Here is a 23,706-nt window from a genome sequence, read left to right as displayed (position 1 = left end):
CAGGTTATGTGAACAAGCTCCACCCACGGAGAAAACTTTCTGATGATCTGACCGGGGTGGTCTTGAAAAGGCCATTAATCCTGTAGCGTGCTTAGGTTTAATTATTTTCTTCCTACCGATATCTTCCTGTTCTAGGAGGTAGAGAAACTTAGGTTAAGATTCCTTTGTGACTTGTCGTATATGATAAAGGCGCCACTTTCCATCTTTTCCACCATTTTTTTTCCCACTCTTGTATTGCGCTTTACAAGCCTGAGTTACCAAGTTTCTTAAAACACTACACTGTAGTCATTTTTCATTCGCACCCTGGTGTAGCCACAGCTGCCCTTGGGATAGACAGAAGCGAGGCTACCAGTCTGTGCTTTCAGCCCCTCTGACCAACACCAACCACTCACACTCCACAATCATTCTGGCCTATTGTACATGTTTTAGTGGTGGGGAAACCAGAACACCTGGAGGAAACCTACGCAGGGAGAACATGCAAGCGGGACCTTTCTAGCTATGAAGCACGAGCGCTAACCACTGTACCACTGTGCCGATTCAAATGATTCAGTGTTTCTGTCTCTTTTTAATCTCAGCTGTGAATGTAAATAATGTAAATAAATGCGAGGTACGTTGTTGTTAGTCATTGTCTCTAGTAATCTGTCAACTGACTGAATAAGTGATTGATTTTTGTTATCTCTTTATATCTTTCCAATCTTACAAATCACAAATCCGTATGCTTTATATTCTGCTGGTAATTCTGTGCCTCACCTCTTGCCCCCGTCTCTCAACAGTGTGTAACTGCGACTTGGCGCGGTCGGGGTTCTTCCAGAAGAAGGGCGAGTACATCTGCACGGCGGACTACCAGCGTCTGTACGGGACGCGCTGTGACCGCTGCGACTCCTTCATCAGTGGAGAGGTGGTGTCTGCCCTCGGACGCACCTACCACCCCAAGTGCTTCGTCTGTAGTGTCTGCAGGTACGCACTCAAACACAGGACAGCAAGAGGATTCCACATTTACACAATGTTGAGTTTGATGGAGGTCAATTTAATTTTGGCATCTCTGTTTGATTGATTGACCTATTGTATCCAGAGGTTTTTCAGCTCTGAGAAAATATCTTAGGGCCTTTATAACTCTCTCTATAGTGCATTCAATCTCAGCTCCTTCAGTTCTCTGTAAGACAGCGTATCATTTAATTAGTACAAGTGCCCATTTAAAGCATATCAGAATAAGACTACTGAGAACAGGACATTAACTGTGGAGCTGAATGAAAGAATATCTTGTTTTCTATTTACCCGCTGTGAGTCATTTCTCTGCCCCATGACCGTGCAACACCGCACAAAATGACGCAACATCATCTGTGAGGAAAAAAACGCACTACATTGCGGGCGCCTCACTTTACACCATCATAAAATTACAAGCGCCTGACTGACTCACTCGTGTTCATCAATGCCACTCACTGCGCTGTTACCTGATTGCATAGCTTTGTTTCCGAGAGGAGGCTGGAGTGGAGTTTCCCGCTGTTCGACTGAGTTAAAACTAGGCCATCGCTTCTCTGACCTCCACAAGCCCATGTTAAGCTCTCTCTCAAAAATCCCAAACTCTCCCGGTAAACCCCTGGATTTTCTATTTTTATTCAGCTTGCAATACTTATTTATGTATTTAGCTCTGCAATATTTAACACCAGTCCTGTTCGGTGATAGCCCTTTTCAACTCCAAGCTGGTGCCGGTGCTGGGTCCGGGCTGGTTCCAGTTAAAAGCTGGACCAAGAAATGAGCGCCAGTGATGTCAGTAGCTGGGGGTGTGGCTTTCTCTTCCGACAAACAACCAATAGATACAGACGGCAACTCGTCATAGAAGGGGGCGTGGCATCGCTGAGGGGGAAAGTAGAATCTTTTGGGAAACACAATTTTTCCACTCTTTTTTAGCATTTTCTGGTGGAATATGAACTTATTTATCACATACAAATAAAGTCAAGTGTAAATCGGGCCCATATGGATATTTTCTCTCCCAAAGCGTTGCTATGGCAATAGACACAGCTCTCATTTTGGTGGAAAACCAAGTCAGTACGGAACCAACCCGGCACCAGCACCAGCTCTGAACCAGCCCAGAACCAGCTCAGAACCAGCACCTTAGTGGAAAAGCCCTATGAGAGGATATGATCAGACAGATGTGAAGGTTCTCTGACAATTGTATGCAATGAGAAGATCCACTAAAACCATTGCCCTGTGAGTGAAGCAGCACTGATCTCCTCCACCAAATGCAGTGGAAAAGTTTACAAGAGATTAAACTGTCTCAAAACCTGAAAAATAAATAAAAATCAGTGTCTCCCCTAAATCACTTTCTTTGCTCGTCCCCATCATTGATCTCTGTCTTCAAGCTGATGAGTCTGTCCTCAAGCTGATGAGACTGCCCTTTTTTGCTGAGGTCTCTAAAGTTCGATGGTGACTAAAGCTATGGGCACTACACTGAGGCTTAATATAGCTGCGTGGCTGACCAGTTGTCGAAAATGCATAAAATATGAAATCAGATTAAATTATTTAAAACACAGAGAATGGCCGATGACGCAGAGTGGGACACCAGTAGTGACAAGCAGGTTACTACAAGGTCAAGCACAAAACGTAGTATAGCATTATTCATTTAAGGATTCTTACTGTCGGTCTAAACTTTTAGATGTGCTGATTCCCATCTGTAGCCCATGGCCCGGCTGGTAGCACATGTTGAACTTGTTGCTGTTTACCCATCCATTGTCTTTGCTATACATAAGTAGATCCCATGTGCCTCCCTGTCCCGTACATTCGCGTTCATAGATGGAGTGCTCTCTTTATGTGCTGACTGAGGAGCTCGGCTGGAGACTGGAGACTCCCTCTGGGCCTTGGCACCGTCTGTGGGCTGCGGCGGTGAGGGGAAGGATTGTTGCCTTCCATGTCTTTTAAACAGCCTTCTCTAAGCCTTTTAACTCACCATTCACTCTCACACCCTCCCCACTTGTAAAGGAATCAATCTGTCTCCCCTTAGTGAGGAGAGACAAACATCGCAGAGTGTGGCTTGGCCAGCTTGATTTGATAGATGCAGTATGTATTCACAGCATGTGGTTGTGTTATACGTAACATTGATTGTGGTAACTTATTACAATGTAGAGCCCTTATTATCTATCATTTACCCAAAGCTGTTTCCCAAACATACAGATAGATTCTATTCTCTGTGCTTCTTCTTAAAGCCACACTGCAGAACATTATGTCTGTACAGTTGGTGTGTGCTGTATAGATAATGCTTTAAAATAACAATGGACCCCAGGAAGAATAGTAAATATGTCAGTGATTACAAGATCCTACAGTAATGCTCAACCTGGAAAAGACAATGCGACAAGTACACGTGGTTATCATAATAAAGCATGCACTGTAAACCTCTTGTTTGGGTGACTGTTGACAAAGTAAAACAACATCTTTATTCGGGACAAGTAGGTGATGCCTGAGAAAGATGCAAGAGCACTGAAGATTTTTTCTAATAAAAAGCTTTTAATGCTTATTAGATCAAATATTATAGCATGGCTTTGTCTTAAGTAACTAAACAAAGCTCCCCACTCCAATTTATTTTGTGTTGAGACATAAAGTAAGTAGTTCTAATCTTGAGAGAAAATGCAGTTTAAAACCCTGGCAGAAGCAGAGCACGCTGAGCTGACAGACAAGAGTAAAAGTTAGCATCAGTATGCACGCTGCGCTCTCTGCCTAATAATGTTCTTTCTCAGGGCCGCAGCCAGATTTTCTTTCAGAAGTCTTTGGCAGCGATACGTTATGGACTCTTTAATCACAGAAGTAGTCCCCGTCCATTAACCCGTCCTCACTGTTTAAATATGAATCCTCGGGTTCACGGAGCGCGTCGGGAAACGTTTGTCAGCAAGATTTCGGCCCTGGCTGTTGTTTTAATCATGTCTCTGCGAGCGCTGGTGTATGTGAGTGTATGACAGAAGGCAATGTGCACATACAGAAGTCAGAGAACGAGTTTAGAATATACTGTGGAAAATGTGGTTCATACATTGTCAGTTTTAATTACTTTAATTTAGTTTCGCTCTCATGTCTCCACAGTAAGCCCTTTCCCATCGGAGACAGAGTGACGTTCCGCGGGAAGGACTGTGTGTGCCAACAGTGCTCCGTTAGGCTCACCAAACCCAGCGAGCCCATCAAGATCCACGGGCCCAGTCGTAAGTTTCCCTTCTCTGCACTGACGCTGATGTAATGTGTCCATCACGTACACGTAGCTCGTTCCGCTAACCAAGTGTTTGTCAAATCATTTAGACCTGCCACGCTGATGTGTCATCTGTGGTTTGGCCTTCTTCAGTCCTTACATTTCAATCCTCTTCCTATCAGTACCGCGCCTCCTGGGCTTGTCCCCGTCTCAGAGCGTGGTGTCCTGCACTGGTCAGCTCCACCTCGTCCTTCCTCTTCCTCCTGCACAGCTCCCTCCACAGTCTATCACCATCTCCTCGTTGGTCCCTTTTGTTGTTTCCTGTAGCTCCTCTTGTGACGCCTCCTCCGTGCTGCAGGTGTGGGGGGCTCTTGGTGCCTCTTCACTGTTCAGTGTCTCAGAAGAAGATGTTTGTAGATCTCAAATGGGTTTAGCTGATAAGCTAGCAGTTTGTTTACCTTCAAAAAGCTGCTTTCTTCAGGACCATTTTGGACTCTCAAAATAAACAAATCCACCAAACCTCCACAAAAACACGGTAAAGACGTACAAAAGTATCCAGAAAAACAACGTGGTTCGCTGAAAAAGGCAAACAATTCAGCTGCACCAGGAGAGAGGGACGTCACAATAGAGTACCCCTTTTTATCTGCTTTGAAAATTGACATGTTTAATTTTGTGTTACTAGACTTGGATCATGTAAAGGCATTGATCTAAATTTATACATGAACTGGCTCAATGTCTTCTCAATTGGAAAAAAAATATATATTTTTAGCTATAGTAAGTGTTGCATTATTAAGAACCGTCGATTTTGTGAACCTTGAACCCCTTACAAAACACTGTATGCACACAGTTTATGTTGCTTGCCCCTTATACTGTTTTCCTTTGTACTTTTAAACTATAAAAAGTAAATGACAGTTTGTTTTTTGCACCACATGTTTCCAAATGGGCGAAAAGTGATTTTCTGACCAAAGTAAAGCAGTGCAGGAGCTTCGGATAATGCATGGCTTCATTCACTGTGTTTAAATGTAGAAAAGGGCACATCTCCTTTAGCTTGACATTTGGCTTAGTTTCACCTTTTTGACCTTGCGCACTGTCACCAGGGACCCTCTGCGCCCCTCTGTCAGCAAAGACAAACTGTTTTTCTTGCACTAGAAAACCGCAATGTAGTCTGCCTTACTCTGCTGCCGGCAAAGATCCTGACTGACATTTAGCAGTGATTGATAGGACTTTTGTCAACGATCTGACCCCGCTGCTGTTTTTTTATATTTTAAATGACTCACCATGAATCATTCCAGTTTTGCCTTAAAAGCCCTTTGCGATAAAGAAGTTTGAGTTGACGTCTTGGCTTTGCTTGATTAAATTCAAGACTTGACAAATGTCTGTTTTTGAAAATGAACCCAGATTTCACCATGACTGAGCCAAGAAACTGCTTGTTTCAATCAAGTCAATCAGATTCATAAAAATGTCACTTTTGTTGGAATCATTAATTTAACCTCTTAAATTGATTGGGTCCTTTTCCAGCATGAGCTTTAGGAAGCCTGAGAGTTGTTTTTTTATCAAGGATATGCAGCGATTTGCCAGATTCTTGACTCAAGCTCACAGTGCTTCTACTATCTTTTGAAGCACAGCCTGTACTCCTTAAATGAGGTTTATTTGATCAAAAGGAACACGCACTAAAAGCTATGTGGTTATAATTTGCGGGTGCACTGTGTCTCTTCTCATGTCCCGCCTGTTCATGAGAAGTGATGAACATGTGCCCAGGGAGCTGTAGGGTTTTATTTCTCTGAATAGAGCGGTCTGTAGAGGGCAGTTATTCTGGGGCTCGGAGCTGAGACTGTACCGCGTTTAACAAATGATACTCCATCTATCACACTGCCCCGAGATGTGATTTCTGCCGCTGTTCCCATTGTTTAAAGAGACGTCCACACCTGTGAGTGACAGATGATGTGTTTCCATAAAGGAGGGAAATAGTAGGGGACCTGCAATTATGTACCATCAGATAAAATGTGGCTTTAACAGCGAGGCAGTGTCTATCGCTCACAGCTCTGCTTTGACGCATAGTGAAATGTAAAACGTGCATGACAATGGACTAAACCTAAGCTAGTCAGTCCTGAGCAAATCTAGCTCAAGATTTGGACTTGCAGCTTCTCAGACCAGGTTGTTCCAACAGCTTTGCAGATTGGGTCAAATCTGGAAGACAGAAGTTTCCTAATGGGGACTATAAAATATACCTTGCCTACCTTACCTTGTATCTATCCTTTAAACTAATCTAGAACGTAATACAGTATAGAGAGTATGGTTGTTGCGATACTGATCCGTTCACAGTGCATGATCTTTGTATGATCATGTGTAATGAGTCATGCGGTCTTGGGATAAGCAGCATTACTGCAGGCCTCGCTTTTGTGTTTATTGTTATATTTGGACTGGTACCCGCTGTCTGTAAATATCCTGACCTCTTGTATTGTATCGATTTGCTTTAATTGATATTTGCTTCACTTAGGTGCTCCATGTCTTTCCTCTCCTGTCTCTCGTGTAAATCCCTCTCGTTCCTCTGTAGACTGTGCGGGATGCGGAGCAGAGATCAAGCAGGGCCAGTCGCTCCTGGCCCTGGAGAAACAGTGGCACGTCAGCTGCTTCCGCTGCCGAACCTGCAACATGGTGCTCACCGGAGAGTACATCAGCAAGTACGTCTCGGTAGAAAATCAATGAAGAGTTTTGTGTAGGGTAATGGGCGGGTTAACCTGTTTATATGGTCTGTGCACTTGTGCTCTGCAGGGATGGAGTGCCGTACTGTGAAGCGGACTACCACGCCCAGTACGGGGTGAAATGCGAGACTTGCAGCAGATACATCAGTGGGAGAGTGCTGGAGGTAAGTGCATCAGTCGTCGCAGTTTGCAGACATACTGTAGGGGCTTCTTTGCGATTGCTGTTTGTTGGCCTTAATAGAGAAATGTGACAATAAGGCACAATAGTTGAATTCTCTAGCGAGCTATAGGTACTTCTGACTCTGGGGTTCCAGATGTGGCTACATACATATCATACCACTATCGAGTATCGAGTGAGTGAAGAATTGTCCCGTGAAGAGCTACCAATGGCTGCTGGTTGCAGAACAAGCTAGTCTTCTTTCTTTTCTTTTTTCTGGATATTCCTCCTGTGATAACGCTGGGTTAGGCTAAAGCTGTCATGAATTACTATATATAGTATATAGTATATAATTACTATATCAGCTTATCGTTCAATAAATAGCAGATTAACATTACATTTTTGGGCTCGATATTTATCGTCTGTACATTTATTAGCATTGTCCACCTATATTTTCGTGTAAAACTTTGATTTCTAACTGAAGCAATTTGAGTTACATTGTTAATTGCAGCTTGTGTGGTATTTTAGGGTATGATGGTGCACTTTTAGCACAAAGGTGTAATGTCATTTTCATGCCTGAGAGTTGACAGTATCTAGTATCGTTAGAGTCAATAATATTGTTTATCGTGATACTTTCCTGCCTCAATATATCAAAATTTAAATTTGTTAACGTGACAGGCCTAGGCACAATTACAAGGACTAGGCGGGTTTTTGTAAGAACATTTTTAGAAATCTCGTATACTATTGAAGGCCGGACTTTGATAGACAGGCCGTTAGCATTAGAGCTAATGGCACGGGCGCGGCTACGACCGCACTACACGTCACATGAGGGCCAAGTCTACAGTGAAGATCCCGCCCTTATGCCCTTATTAGGAACATGCTCCGTAAGAGCTGGGTAGGAGGAGTCTGTAAATAATAAAAATAATAATAATGCATCAGTTTTATATAGCGCTTTTCTGGACACTTTACATTGCAGTATTCATTCACTCCATACTTGGTGGTGGTAAGCTATTATTGTAGCCACAGCTGCCCTGGGGTAGACTGACGGAAGCGAGGCAACCAGTCTGCGCCATCGACCCCTCCGACCACCACCAACCACTCACTCACACACTACATTCGCTAGGCTTCTTGGTGTTACCAAACGGTCTCCCATCCAAGTACCGACCAGGCCCTTCCCTGCTTAGTTTCCAAGGTCTGACGGAATCGGGCAGAGCAAAGGCGGTATGGCTACAAATCTCCATGATTTTCCCCTCGAACATGGTTATTATGGAAAATGGGGAAAAGTGAGGAGACATAGTCTATTAATATTATGTCTATGTGAGCTACACATTTTCCCACTCATAGACAATCAAGTATTCTTTACCTTCTATTACCATATACATATACCATATACAAATAAAATACCCTTCTCTTCAAGATCAGGAGGTGGGTAGCCTTATGCTACACTCTCTCCTGACAGGTTGCCCCAGCAGCATGAAGGATGGGTGAAATGTGGAAGACATCGTTAGAACCCACAATCACCCAGGGATGACGACTAAGAAATACGACTAAATTATTATGTAAAATATAGTCTTTTCCTCAAAAATGATTTAAAAAAAAAGCACACAAAGTGCTAAAATCCTATAACAGTCATTTTAACAGACTCATGATTCTATACTTTTTCTATACATAAACATTAAAATAAATGTCTTCTGTGAACGGCTCGCAACCCACTCAAAACAGTTCCGTGACCCACTTTTGGGTCACGACCCACCAGTTGAGAACCACTGGTTTAGACAATACTGTGAAGAAAATTCCACATAGCCGTCTATGAGTGTTGATAAATTTCAAAAGTTTGCATGTTTCATGCCAGCTTCCTGTTATGAGGGCGGATGGGTAGCTGTCATGATTAAATAAAATGCACAAAGCCTTAATTCAATATTTTCCTTAATTTTGTCTTCATTAATGTTACAACACGAGTTATTTCGATGGTGCCAACATGTGGAGTTTTGCACAGAAGGCAGATCAGAAGCTTTAGAGAACGGGTGCCATGGGAATGATAGGAGAGACGAGAGGAGAGAGAGGGAGCACTCTTCCAAAAGTGTGCCTCACGTGGTTTTAAAGACTTAAAAAAAGACATGGAATAAGTAATGAAGGTAGAGAGCAGCGGAGGGTGCTGAGCCGGGGAGATTTTAGGAGGGTAGCAGAGGGGAGATAATGAGGCAGTTGGTACAAAATAATTGTAGTTATAAAGTACAGATGCTAATTAAACATTTTGGGATAATGCGGGATGTCTTTGGGGAAGAGCGGAGACATGGCAAACTTTGTACAACTTTGTAAGACACGAAACACTCAGGGACCTGTGCTTGTCAAAACGGCTGGTGTAAAGTGCTTTGTTCTTGACTGTCAGACTCTCTTGGCTATTTATAGACTCAGGGCTGCCTTTATCTACAAGTCTCTCTCTCTCTCTCTCTCTCTCTCTCTCTCTCCGTGGTGCTGTATGTCTTTTTTGTTGCCACTCGCCCTTTGGAAATGCAGGGGTCCAGGTTCGAGTGGCTTGTTCATTGTGTTTAACAGTCAGACTCAGATGTAACAAGTGACAGATTTGACCTTAAGAGTGATTGACATGTTCACACAGAGCTTACAGCACATGAGCTGCTCTTCCAATAAGATGTAATGATGAAAAGTAATATGGAGCACGTAATTCTTGGCATTCAAATGTCATATGAACAATTACTACAAGATAAGACTCTTCCTTTCACAAGGATGAGCATGCTTATTATTTTGAGTGATGCTCATGTGTGGCGTACAGTCTTACCCGCCTCAAAACAACACACTGTGCCATCTTCTCTGTTTCAACACAGTTATCAACACTTATTTACAGAGTTTGATGCACTGTGTCGTCCCAACAGCGTTGAAGAATATGTTTGTAAGTGTGAGTTATAAACCATTTGTAACTCGCAGTCCCACTCCCTTCTGAAGCTCAGCTGTGGCATCTGGCACCAACATGCTGACAGCAAACGCTGAGATCATTCTCAAACTTAACACGATTAGCTATAACTTTATTGATCTCACAATGAAGAAATTCACTTGTCACATCAGCTCTCAAGAACACTCAGTGGGTGCAAATAGTCAGGAAAGTGTGCAATTAAAGAATAACAGGATAATGTGCAAACAAGTAATGATAAAATAAAGTAAATCTCATGCATATACCATCCAAACTCTTCGAAATGGGATCCTCTTCTTGTGATAGCAAGAGTCCCACTGTTGCTATATTTGTAGGAATACTTCTTCAATGATTCCAGCACAAAAAATAAATCTTTTAGTGAAAAATGCCTTAAAATGCTTAAAACAGTTTGAATTAAAATAACATAGGTTTTATTCTGAGAGTGTTTGGACTGGTAACATAAGATATGATTGCCAGTCCTAAACCTGTCAGGATTTTTAACAAACTGAAAGAAGAAAGTTCTTAAAATGTATGATGTTATGCAACCAAAGAACATTTGTTTGGGCCAAGAACACAACTGTTAATTGACTGCATCTGCAAGTTGCTCAGACAGAAGTGTGAGAACTTGCAAAACAATTAGATCTCGGCCCTGCATGAGCTGAACTCACGCTGAGTTCCCTGCCAGTCCGAATCACAAAAGCTTCCTTATTTGAACTTTGGTTTCAGACACAATATGTATTTATCTATTTTCTCTTTTTTTTGTGCCTTTGATTGAGCTATTGTATTTTTTGAACCTGTTAACCCTGTAGATCCGATCTCCATCATGTTCTGAAATGCGTGTGATTGGCAAAGCCTTTAGTCAAATGTTTCTGCTCCTGGGCATGTTTGAAGTAGATTTTAACTAAATTTTCATTTAAACAAATTACCATTCCGCATTTTTAGTGCAGCCTTAGCCTTCATTCTTACTTCTCTCCACTCCCGGTCGTTAATAAGGCTCATGCAGTCTCTAATGGAGAAGTAATATCATGTGGCTTCTGCTGATATAAACCGTGCCACTGCTGGGAAAGCATGGGGCGGAAATGCAGTCTTCTAGGAGCATCCTTTCCTGGTTCTTCTTACAGAGTAACCTGAGAACGGCCCAGGAGAGGAAAGAGGAGGTATTTAGAATTCAGCCCGAAAGACTGGGAAGGATCAGAACAGTTCTTACAAGGAGTGCATTGATCAAAGAGCGCTGCTTCCTGAATCACATAAAAGCATTGTGACGTTGGAAGGAGAAATATGAAGGGGATTCTTTGTGTGTTCTTGCCTCGATTGGCCTATTGCTGCATTCATGTGATCACAGGGTTGAAAGTCATCCCCCGTCTCTCGTGTGTTCATGTGCTTTCTGCGATAAGAATATTTATTATATTCAACTCGCAAAGTGTTATTCATCATGGCTGTCTCAGACCCAATTGGATAAGTGGGTTTGCGTCACCGAGGGCCAACTCATGCCAGAAGCGGTGAGTTGATTGAAAAGATTGATTCGACTCTAAAATTGCCAATTGAGTTGATTGATTTGGCTTAAAAATTGTGTGCTCAGTTTTTCACCCTTATCAGAGTGACTTTTTCCATATTGGTGCAATGTAAAGCAGGCTAAAACTTCTAAGAATTGAGATAAATTTGAATAAAAGTGGGGGAAGTGCTGTTGGTGTTTCTTCAGGGCTTGCAAAGACTATTCAGTCAGGATGGCAATTTTCTTAAAATCCTAGAATATTGGTCGATTCATTCACACATCATACAGTACAAGTGACAAGGCAGCATCAATGGGATCATCAAGTTGAAAAGTATAATAAATAAATCCATCCATAATAATAACCAACCAAATATTGTAATACATAAACTAAAAATATGCTGTAATGTTAAAACACTTAGCTAAAGCATAACCCAACCCCAGAAATATGACTTCTTCTTCTTCCGTTTAATAATGCATGAATGTAGGACTGCAGTGTAGGACCACATGCCCTCTCCTTGACTCGGGTCACATGACTGGGCCTCTATAAATAGCGCTTCTCTCTTGGTACGTCTGGGGTGCTGAGGTGGCGGGACGGGGGCATGCTCCGGCCACCTTCCCTGCTGCCTGTGCGGCGTCCCGGGACAATGGACCGTGCAGTGAAGAGGGACAGTCTGGTCTGCTGTACAGTAGAGGCGTCGTACATGCACCATTTCGTGTGCCCATTTCGCCTACATGAGCCATTCCCCCAGAGCCATGGCCAAGGACATGTTTCTCGTGTCCTTCCCTCACGTCGACTCTTTTTGCACATTTCTTCATGTGACTGATCTACAGGGATCATTCTCTACTAATGGGATAGAGAAAAGGCAATGGTGGCTCTCAAAAAGTTTGAGTAATCTGATGGCCCATGGGATGATGCTAAAACTTGTGGTAATACCAGTTATTTAGAATCACTTAAATCATGATCTTTTTCTTCTCTGCCAAGGATTTATTTAGATTTGTATACAATTTTGACCTCCATATGTGCAGGTGAGTCCTGTTTTAGACCTGGTTTAGGCTAGTTCAGGTATTGGTAAACATTTTTACCAGTTATTACTTTGTCTGGGTACCGTTACATGCTTTTTCGATACCAGTACTTTAGCGATACTTGGTTTTCAATACCGATACCTGAATGATACATTTAATGATACCCATATAAACATATTTGTCATCTAGAACCAGAAAGCAGAACAGTAATGAAAATGTACAATATTGGGTTCATCTCGGATGTCAAGAAATGTGGGGAAAATGGGAAATAATTTTTTTGGGGGGGTGGGAAAACTGGAAGAAATAGTGGCAAAAAATCTGAAAAAAGGAAGAAATTTGTGGGAAAATTAGGAGAAAATAAGGAAAATATTAGTAATAAAAATTGGGCAAACATTCAGAAAATAGTTGGGGTAAAAAATTTAATAAAAAATGTTAAGAAGTTAAGGGGAAAACGACCAAGTCACTTCCATTAATGCTGTCCCTGGACCAACAGCATTAAAACTATATTTTTTTTCGGTTCCTGCTTTCGATACTTTCATTTTTTTTATACTCCTAGAACCAAGACTATTTTTTCCGATACCATACTGGCATCGTTTAACTCAGCCCTAGTTACCAATAAATATGGCAACAGATACTAATTTATTACAACCAAAATAAGTTTCATAGCTGGATAGTCCAGTGTTTAGAATGTATTTTATTATGCTTCATTTAAAACTGTACAATATTACAATTTTGCACCTGAGGTGGGTGTCTAGGAGCCCTGAGGCTGGAAAATTTTATCCAGGTGCTTACAGTGTAATTTATGTAAACTTGTGACACTCAATTCTGAGCATCAGTTTATGGGTTTGTTCTTGGTCTGTATTTAGTCCTGGTTTTGTCCCAGTTATAAAAGCTTTCAGAACATTGCTTGTGGTGAGGCATAATGGTCTATCTTATGATGGCTGCAGGCTGAATCGGTCACCCCTGGCTACTGTTTTCTGTTATGTCTTTAAACGGTGTGAGGCTGATGGTGGTCAAGTGATAAACATTATGAAACATATGGACAGTGTGACCCGCTCGTGGTGGGGGGCAATTTGCAGATTAGCTCTGACTGTGGAGCAACTGTTTATGGTGATAATTTATGTCCGGTCACTCCCCTTACTCTTTTCCCTCTTGTCTCCTTCAGGCTGGAGGGAAGCACTACCACCCCACCTGTGCCCGCTGCGCCCGCTGCAACACCATGTTCAAAGAGGGAGAGGAAATGTACTTGACAGGTGAAACTCAACTTCAAAACCCTGTGACAGAGAAAACAAATGTGTGACGTGTGGGGGGAACCTAAAGGTGGATAGTGTGTAGCCAAGATAGAGAGATTTCAAAAGAATGCTATTGACATTAGGGAAGTAATCAAGCAGATGGCTTTAGTAATCTTTTGGCATTGTCGTTTATTTGTTTATGTATATTATTATTATTATTCAAAATTGAGTCCCATGTTTAATCCTGGTACTTTTGAGGATTATGCAATGTGGTGTTGTGTATTTCCAGTGGATGCAATTGCAACTGAGTCGAAATCTAAAATGAATGGGCACGATTATCAAATCGCAAATACTGTAGTGAAGGTCATGGTAAAATGGTAAATGGTCTCAACTTATATAGCGCTTTTCCATGGACATTAGGCACTCAAAGCGCTTTACCATGTAATAGATTCTGCAAACGACAATATATCCTACCTCCATGGGGCCTTATTAAGTATATAATCCTCTATCTGTGTAATTTAGTTTAGCAGTTCAAATGTTTTTACTCAATTATGTGTCTAAAATGTGTTGTTACAAATATTTTCTGAGTAATATTCAAAGAGTTGCCACCAAAAAAATATTATTTTGATTACGGCACACATTTACTGTGGTATTGTTTCAATTAGCTTCTGCAATCTAGGTGTCTCAATGTATTCCAAAAATGTCTGTAGGTGCTCTTGGGAGAGGGATCCAAGCAACAAACAAATATGCACAGCACGAGGAAGTATTTAAAAAGGCCTTTATTTAGATGGCCAAGCCAACATGTTTCGACTGACAGGTCTTCATCATGGCTTAATTTAAAATGAACAGGTTTGGGAGTTGTCCATAAATGTTGAACCAGCCACGCCCCAATCAGTGTGCCACACAACACAGGGGTGTGAAGAGCAACACAACAGGGGAAATACAAACACACAGGAACTACAAAAAAACAGAACCACCAAAACAGTTATAACAAAAAACAAATAAATCAAAGTCAAAAGATCCGGTGTTGCATTCATTTATCACCAAGATCTTGAATTGATGATGGGAGAGTGTGACCACTGTGCTAAGCTTTGTCCAGCACATCGCACAGATTTGCAATGGGGTTAAGATCTAGACTCTGTGGTGGCCAATCCATGTGTGAAAATGATGTTTCATGCTCTTTCACAATGTGAGTCAGATGAATCCTGGCATTGTCATCGTGAAATATGCCGGTGTCATGAGGGAGGAAGAAATCTATTGATGGAATAACCTGGTCATTCAAGATGTTCAACTGATCTCATAGTGTTGCTGAACCTAGACCTGACCAACCCCAGCTCATAGCCGTTAATTAAATCCAAGTGGCAACCTTTTTTTTTTTGGTCAGGCAATGTAATTCTACCCAATTACAAGTACTGTATGCTGTGACCAATCTGCGTCTAGAAGTTATTCAAAACGTTTCTTGAGTAAAAGTATCTGTGTATAACTCACCCCTGGGAACACCACACAAACTGTCTCCACTTCTTTTGTAGGCTCGGAGGTGTGGCACCCGTTATGCAAGCAGGCGGCGAGGGCAGAGAAAAGACTCAGGGTGTGTGCAAGTCAGCGAGTATCACAACAATACACAATACATGACTCCAAACAACTGCGGCATCTAACACAACACGCTTTCTGTCTTTTTTCCTACACAGCACAGGCGTCTGTCGGAGGCATCCATCTCTCCGCCGGGCTCCTCCATCGGCTCTCCCAGCAGAGTCATATGTGTAAGTAACCTATTACCGGGCAACGCTCAGTCACCTTTAGTGGCAAGCTCAAAAGACCCACCCCCCCTCCCCACCCTCACCCCTCCGCCTTTATAACACAAGCAGCACCCCGAGGCATCGACTGGTTCAGCACTGACCCGACTCCTCTGGCCTGTTCGCTGGTTTTCTGTGTCACCGCTCACGGCTGTGTTTCTGTCCGTCTCACCTTGCACTGGGCTTTGTGTGTGTGAAATCAATATGTGTGGATTACAGATCCTGCGGTGAACAGGAGATTAAAAGTTAAATAAACAGGGGAAAAATGTCTCTGTTCATAGCTTTAATAGTGATTTAGGATTAGTCAGCGACATTGGGTCACAACTCAATGTCCTCCTTATCCCTGTCCCAATCCAGAATTCATGGACGTGTTTTGCCTTAAGACGTCTCTGGTATAAAACACAGCAACTTTACAGTACTGTAGAGATGGATCACTAAACATTTGGAGGGAGATAATTGGATTTGTAAACCAAAACGTAAATGCTTAACAATGGCACCATATAAAAAGTGTAAAAATATCTCAAGCCTCATTGGACACTTGCCTTATGTTATTTGATATAGACAAACTTATTCATTGGTTTATTTGGTTAGGACAGTTCATGTTAATGTAGGCTTGGGCTCATTTCCGTCCGTAACCACGTACCCTCATTCATACTGGCCTATTGTACATGTTTTTAGTGGTCGGCGAAACCGTAATACCCAGAGGAAATACACGGGGAGAGCAAACTCCACACAGCAAGGCCCTGTCTGGGGATCGAAGCAGGACCGCTAACCGCTGCGCCACCGTACCGCCCATAACTGATCTATTTAGTTGATATAATAAAGTGATGCATCTTTGTTTTTTCTTGATAACTGTTTAGCCTCACAAGCAGTGATCAAAACTCGAGAGCCCTCATTTTAAATAAAAAAAAATCCTGCAGATATTCCTTTGTAACTCAGTGATGAGACAAGAGCAGGTTAATAAAAAGTCGCTTCTCTCTCTAAGAACATTCCCGTGTAGTCCAGGTGTATGTTATAGCCTCTAGCTCGCCGTGTTGCCTGAAACTGTGCTGTGCTGCTGCTTGCCTGTGCCTTGGCATGTCACGACTGCTCTGCATGTAAGCAGGACTGGCCCGCTCTACTCCCATCCTACAATCAATGACCTTTCGCTCTGAGGTGATGGATGAGAGGGAAACGCAGCGTAAGCATTCGCCTTCCCCGTCTATACTGTCCCTGTGTTACACATGCAGGGCTTACTATGAAGGTCAACAACTTTCTATGATGCTGCGTGTAACATGAGAATGAAGCATAGAGGTGCATGCTGCGGCTTATTCTTGCTTCACTCTTGCAGCTGCTTTTGTTGATTTTCAAGGTCCCATTCTGTGCTTGTGCTGCATTCAGGTGCTCCTTTTTCTGAGGTGGAAATCGTTTTTATATTTTCAATTCAACAGAAAATGCTAAATGTAAAAATAGCTTTAATTGACCAAATTCAACAAGTGAAAATCCAGAGAGTTAATATGTTCCCAAGAATTGACTTAAAATCACAACGAAATTCACTGTCTCTGATAATTTGTTGTGATGAAGCACCATGTTATTGTTCAAAGTCGATCAAGTGTCAGTGAAGGACGTACAGTATGTAGCTTGTCTAGACTGGCTTACCTCTTAGGTCTAAATACGACTTCTTTCCAGCTAAATTGCTGATAACTTCACCTCAGGGTTTTAAAGATCATGCACAGGTGGCTGTAAATGCACTGTCTCTATAGGGCATAAATCATGAGTCATTGAAGTTGCGTAAATCTTTTTTCGCTCTCAAATTAAACTCATCGGGGTAATAAAAGCTGTCAAAAGCTGTCTCCGTCAGCATTTTCGCTCCTTTCCACGATCGCCTGAATGCAGCATGCGTTCTTGTGCAGTCCATGTGGTTGATCTGTCTGTCTTTTTTGTGGTTTGGTGTTCTGTATGTCCTCTCTCCAGGCCAGAGTGGAGAATGACTTCCTAGATTATAAGGATCTAGCTGCCCTCCCAAAGATCAAGGCCATTTACGAGGTGCAGCCGCCTGACCTCATATGCTCCTCTTACCAGCCCTACCACAGATACGCCTCCGATGAGAGGCTAGACACTTACAGCTATGGGGAGGTACATTCAAAGCACTCACCTGGACTCTACGCGGTCTCTACACTGGTCAATGTATTCTATAGGGATACACAAAGGGGAACTACAGTAACTTAACCTTAAAGCACACTGCTAAAAAGTACACTGACCTAAAAAAAAAAAGTCACCACCTGGATTTAACTAACTGTTCTGATCTGGGATCTGCAACACATCCTGAATGACCAGGTTAATCCATCAATGGGTTTCTTCTTCTCTGATGGCACGGGCATATTCCATTGGTTCAGGAGCATGAGACATCATTTTTATTGGCCACCACAGAGTCCAGATATTAACCTCATTGAGAATTTTTGGGATGTGCTGGAGCAGGCTTTGCGCAGTGGCCACTCTCTCCCATCATCAATACAAGATCTTGATGAAAAATTAATGCAACCCTTGATTTTTGGCATCGCAGAAGCTTATTGTAACAATGCCACAGCAAATGCGCGCTGTAATCAAAGAAACAAACCAACAAAACGGTGACTTTTTTTTGGGGTCAGGCAGTGCAACAGATATAAATATATGAGAAGCAACAAATGGGGGACAGAAAGTTGTCAAAAAACAGCTAACAGGGACTTATTTTCCCAATTTTTGCTATGGTAGATCAGCAAAATTGTGAAAGATAATGCCTTTATGTTCATTTACAAACTGGTTTTAGCCAAATAATCTGATTACTCTCAGCCCGAAGCTCATCCTGCTGTATCAACATAAGCAAAGGGGGCAAACATGACTGAGCTTGTATTTTCTTATTATGCTTTCGTCTCAAATGTAGTTAAGCTCCGAAGACAAAAATGAAACATTAACAGCTACAAAAAAAAAATCTTCATTGATGATATGAAGTACTTCCTGCCCATTCTGTTCAATAATGGGTTGGCATTTGGTCTAAAATGTTATGTTTAATTAAAACAACCCCTAGTTGTTCTTTCACGCTCTGATGCATGATTACAAACTCATTGACATTTATATGGCACCGTTCAATTAGCTGATTAATTACAGATCATTTCCTCTGTGTCACCTCGGCTTGAGCACTACAGTCATTTAAGAAAGGTTAAAAGAGAGAGTCAGATATGGGACATTGCTTGGAGTGTCATGGCCATTGATTTTCAATCTGGAAAATCATTTTAATAAAACTATAGCAGAGTATTCGGAAAAAGTAATGGGTTGTCTAATAAGTTTGTGTGGGGTTTGTTGTTTGTGTGGGGATGGCTGCAAATTTAAGATCTATTATATCCACTGAAAAATAATAATAATGATAATAATAAACATAGGCAATAGTTGGTGGTGACTGTCATTAAATGTATAGTGATTATAATATACTGTGCTTTTTGGGACTTTAAAGAAGAACTAAGTAACTTTACCTTAAATCCTTTTCGTTGTTCCTCTGGGGGTAATACAAGTTTTAATGGGATGATTGGGGGATCTTTCATCTCCCGACACAACAATTCCAACTTTCCTGCTTCCGGGTCGGAGGCACAAAACACACTAATAGAATCACGAAGAAGAAGCTAACAGGCTAACGGGCAAAGCTAACTGTGGGCTAGCGCCACAATTTTTACAGCCAAGTTTTTACAGCCAAGTTTGAGTGAAAAAAATATCTCCACTGTATAATTGGATGTACAATATCCCTCTCTCCCTGTGTCTTTTCTGTCAGCGTAGTATTTACTCTCACAGACAATTAATGAGTACAAAACGCAACATGCTATAACACCTGTAGTGGCCTCTAGGGGCATGTGTTACTTAGTTCTGCTTTAAGAGGTTGTAGGTTGATGTTTCTGAAACTCTCCAACTTCTCAAAAAGTACCAACTCTTACCATATTTGGCTTTCTGAGTTCTACCAGGACCAAATCATCACTTATCCTGGTCCCAAAAGCTGCTAAAACAGATGAACTGAAGGTCTACTGTATTTCACGACTAAACATCAACAAGGAAGAAACCAAACTTACTCCACTGCATGAATAAAACTGTATGTGATGAAAATATACATCAAAAATTGCAATCAGAAGAAGAACCTGAAGAAAGCCAAGTACCACCATACGTGTCACAGTTTGAGAACCACTGTTGTAGGTAAAAACTGTATCTGACTTGGCAGCCAACTTCAACTGACAAATTTTACGGGGAACAATGGGGCATTTGTCTTAAGCGCCACTAATTGTTGTCATCTTTGTAGATAGAAAAAAAGATGATTGTTAGTTTTGCAAATGCAATCTTGATGCTGATGCTTTATGACCGTGTTCTATTGACTCCATAAATATTAACTGGCCTCTCTGTCATCCTCACAGTCTCTCGGGACGCTCTCTCCATATTCTCAGGTAAGCACTCTTCCACTCGGGACAGGTCTGGGCACGTCACACGCTGCCGTTTTTGACCTGCCATTCAACTATTTGGCTTGTCGTTACCCATTTCCCCGCTAAGTAACCGACAGGAACCTCTTTGTGTTTTCAGGACTATGACAGTTTGGACAAGCAGAGGTGCTCCAGCCCGGGATACATCGACTCCCCAACGTACAGTCGCCCGGGCATGTCTCCCATCATGCCTCGCTCTCCTCAGCACTTTAGCTACACTGGTGAGTCCATCATTTCCAATCACGCTCTACCAGTCGAAAAAACAGGCTTAATTTCGAGACAATAACTGCGCTGTAATTCCCATTGCTGCCATCGTCAGTAGACCCTTGCATAAATACATTGATGATGAAAGATTTCAATGATTAACACTTAATTGGCGTAACACCATCAATGGCTGGTCATTCCATGAAACTCTTACACATGTGCACTGACGCTGCACGCAGTAGAATGATGGACCAATGAACTACGTTACCTACTATGCACATTTTGGTTATTGTTATGTTGGAAAAGCATTTCTATTAATTGAAATGATTACGATTTTTAAAAATAAAAACTTCAGCCCGATGATCCTCATATTGTACATATTAAAATGTAATCAAATTGAAGGCAAAATCCCCAATATGTGTCTTCACTAGGGCTTGGCACCGTTAATGATCTAAAAAAAAAAGCTTCGAAAGCAGGTACTGAAAAAATATATCTTAGAGAGTTCAAAGTATTACACTGTAAACCCGGATAAGTTCAATACACTTAAATCGTTTGAGGAAACCGATTCCCATCAAATGGTTTGAGTAATTGACCCAAAACCAAAAAATAACTGATTTAGTAGAGTAAACTCAAAAGTAAAAAATGTCACAAATTACTATGTTGAGTCATAGCCAGCTAATGTGTTTAAGTATTCAACATTTCAAAACTAATTTGTTTATGTATAATGAACTTAACTTATTAAGGGAAGTACTAGTAGAAAACTCAATTGTTTAAGTAGTGCCGATATTAGAAAACTCACTAGTTTGCGTAGTGCTACTCCAAAGCTCATATGTTTAATTACAGTTAACTTAACATGTCAAGTCAAACACACTTAATACTTCTAGTAATTTTTATTTTTAGTACTGTTGGCAATTACATTACAAATTTTTATTTGTAACAATTTTGTTTTCCTATGAACAGTACTCCAATTTTCACAGTGATTCTAAGAAAACACTACATTTTAGTAGTTCCAAGCCACTTTTCAACAAGCACTTTTGGCATTATTTGACAGTAATTGCTATGTTTTCACAAACGACATCGGACTTCCAATAAAATATTTTCTTTCTAAAAATCCTTTTAAACAGCTAAAACTGTACATCAGTAGTAACAGAGAACTTTGGTGCGACACACTGGTAACAGGTTGTAACAGTTAAACCTCTTTTCACAATAATTTGAACTTTTTTACCCATCTGAAAAAAAAATATGGAATAAGGAATGGCCCCAGCTGGACAATCAAATTAAGTCCTGGTTTTGCCATCCACCAAAATCAAAAGACAATAAAAACAAATACAATAATGACTTCCTGAACTTGAGATGAAGCTGCTGAATGAAGAGTGAACATTCAATGTATCTATGCACACATAGCAAGCTCATTTTTCAGCCTTTGGAGTTTTGGAGGAGGATCGTTTCGTCCCAGATTCAGCATAATCTGCTGGATGAACAGGAATGTGTTCTTCATGCACTTTGGGTACTCCAAGTGGAGTGCATAAGTCAGTCCAAACAGGAGACCCATTGCCAAAGGAAGACTGCAGACGGAATCCATGACCACATTGCCCTCCAGAAGGATCCCCACTTGGGAGGGGTTCAGTTCTTGCTCTGGACCTCCGTTTTCACCATTAAAGATGATTCCTATGGGGATTTCAAGGTCACCATCAGTAGCATTCTACAGAGGGGAAAAGAAGAATCAGTGAGTTAACCTGTTGGTGGAGAGTAACAAAAGACCAAAATATTTCTACAGTTTGTATTTCTATATAATATATTTTATTATTATTATTTTATTGAAGAAGGTTATTTCTCATGTCTGTCCCTCCATGTCCACATCACTACTATATGAGGTGGTCTCCTTGCTCAACCCTCTACACTCAGGATAGAGGTACATGGCACTCAGATGCAGGAAGGCTTGTTTTAAAAAAAAAGATATCACATTTCTTAACAGCAGATCCCATTGTCCTCTAACCTGGCAAACGCCAGGCTGCTGTGTGCGCTCGAATCATTTCGAACTGCACAACAGCCTGGGAACCATGGCCGAAATTTTGCGTGGATTTGGGAACCAATCACAGAACGAGGAGGGACGGCAAGATGTTTAAAAAAAAAAAAAAGGTTATTTACGGATCAAACATGACAGCAGCAGACGCAACGCTATTTTTCGATCGAGCTTTAGGCCGTGTTCTAAATAGTTTAGCTCGAAAGTTTACAGCGGTTACGTCATACGTCATCGGATACAATGTTACGATTGGCTGTGGCTACTGCAGACGCATGATAGACGTTCGTAGCGCCCCGTAAACCACACCTCTCCTACGAGAAAATGAATTGGTGGTCCCCAGACTAAATATCACTTGTGATTTTAGTCTGGCGTTAGCCAGGCTAATTGTCCTCGGTGTACAGTATGTCTGTTGTTGTTTTGTCTGTTTCTTTATAAATTATGCACCGTGTACATGAACAATTATTTCATTTTGTGAACAATAATATCTTAAGTCTGTGGACAGCCTTATGGCCCTTCAACATTTTAAAACCCATGTGAAGGAGTTTGTCTACATTGTATGTTTTATTAAATTTGTAAAATTGTTAACAGGTCTCTCTTGCAAATGAGAAAAATTGCAACATTCAAATATACTTACTTGGCTCGTAAAGAACTTGGAGGCGTTGTCCCCAAGAAGAATTGGAAGTCCCCTCAAGGCGTAGCATCTGTTGACAGTGGGCTACATGCTCTGTAACAAGTTAAAACAGACACATTTACCACTCTGAAATCATGGGATGAGACATGCTGTACAATTAAAAGATTAAAATATGATGGCAACTCACCTTCTTTTGTTTTCGAAGGTCTGCCAGTTGTTGGCCCACACGTCCTGTCTTTCTGGTGAAGACCTCTTCCAGGCCAGGGTACAAACCATCCAGAGCAGAAAAGAATTCTCCTATGAGGTTTTTTCCAGTGATTCTGTTGAATTCCAAGTTGACCTATAGAACAAGTCCAGTTATTATTTTCAAAAATACAACTATGCATAAAAACACTTTTGGTGAAATCAGCCTCCATTAAAACAATAGGATATAGTCTGGACCAAAATAATAAAGACAAATAACTAATTATAATCAAAAATCTATAAAATATAGTGAACATCTAATCAAATCCATTCACTTTGTGTTGGCAGTTCAGTTCTTCAGTATTATGTTTTCGAAGTTGGTAAATTCATAGTGGAAAATGAAGCTAAAATATTCAGTTGAATTTGTGTTAATTTGGTAAATTAATCATATGAATAAGGTTGTTTTAAGAGCTAATTTGTAGTTCGAAAACTCCGCATTGTGTCTTTAGGCAAATGCGTGTGCAGTCAGGAGCAGAAAAGAGTTTGGAGCGACACACGTTACACAAGCTTCGTAACCTCACAATGTGCCCGCGTGATGTTGATGTCTAAAAGTTGCCCTCGTGTACTTCTCAGCCAAAAGCAGCAGCAGCATGGAAACATGCGTGGTGTGGAGATTCACTGCCACCGTGTACCATTTTCAGTAGAT

General features: G+C 41.4%; 1 protein-coding gene across 10 annotated transcripts in view; it reads left to right on the top strand.

The window, feature by feature from the left end:
• Positions 1-23,706, top strand: part of ablim3 (actin binding LIM protein family, member 3) — a 61,493-nt gene that overhangs the window by 25,007 nt on the left and 12,780 nt on the right. For 8 of the 10 annotated variants that reach the window (XM_079556219.1, XM_079556217.1, XM_079556216.1 and 5 more), the window contains exons 3-12: positions 774-957; positions 4,066-4,181; positions 6,720-6,846; positions 6,938-7,031; positions 13,631-13,718; positions 15,227-15,285; positions 15,386-15,457; positions 17,444-17,605; positions 19,897-19,926; positions 20,060-20,180. In XM_079556219.1, the coding sequence (XP_079412345.1) occupies positions 774-957; positions 4,066-4,181; positions 6,720-6,846; positions 6,938-7,031; positions 13,631-13,718; positions 15,227-15,285; positions 15,386-15,457; positions 17,444-17,605; positions 19,897-19,926; positions 20,060-20,180 (1,053 nt within the window). The remainder of the gene's footprint in view (positions 1-773; positions 958-4,065; positions 4,182-6,719; positions 6,847-6,937; positions 7,032-13,630; positions 13,719-15,226; positions 15,286-15,385; positions 15,458-17,443; positions 17,606-19,896; positions 19,927-20,059; positions 20,181-23,706) is intronic. The other 2 variants (XM_079556218.1, XM_079556211.1) reach the window with 1 other exon arrangement.

The sequence above is a fragment of the Gobius niger genome (assembly GCF_951799975.1).
Source record: "Gobius niger genome assembly, chromosome: 5".
NCBI classification, from domain to species: Eukaryota; Metazoa; Chordata; class Actinopteri; order Gobiiformes; family Gobiidae; genus Gobius; species Gobius niger.
This window is presented reverse-complemented; position numbering and strand designations above follow the sequence as displayed.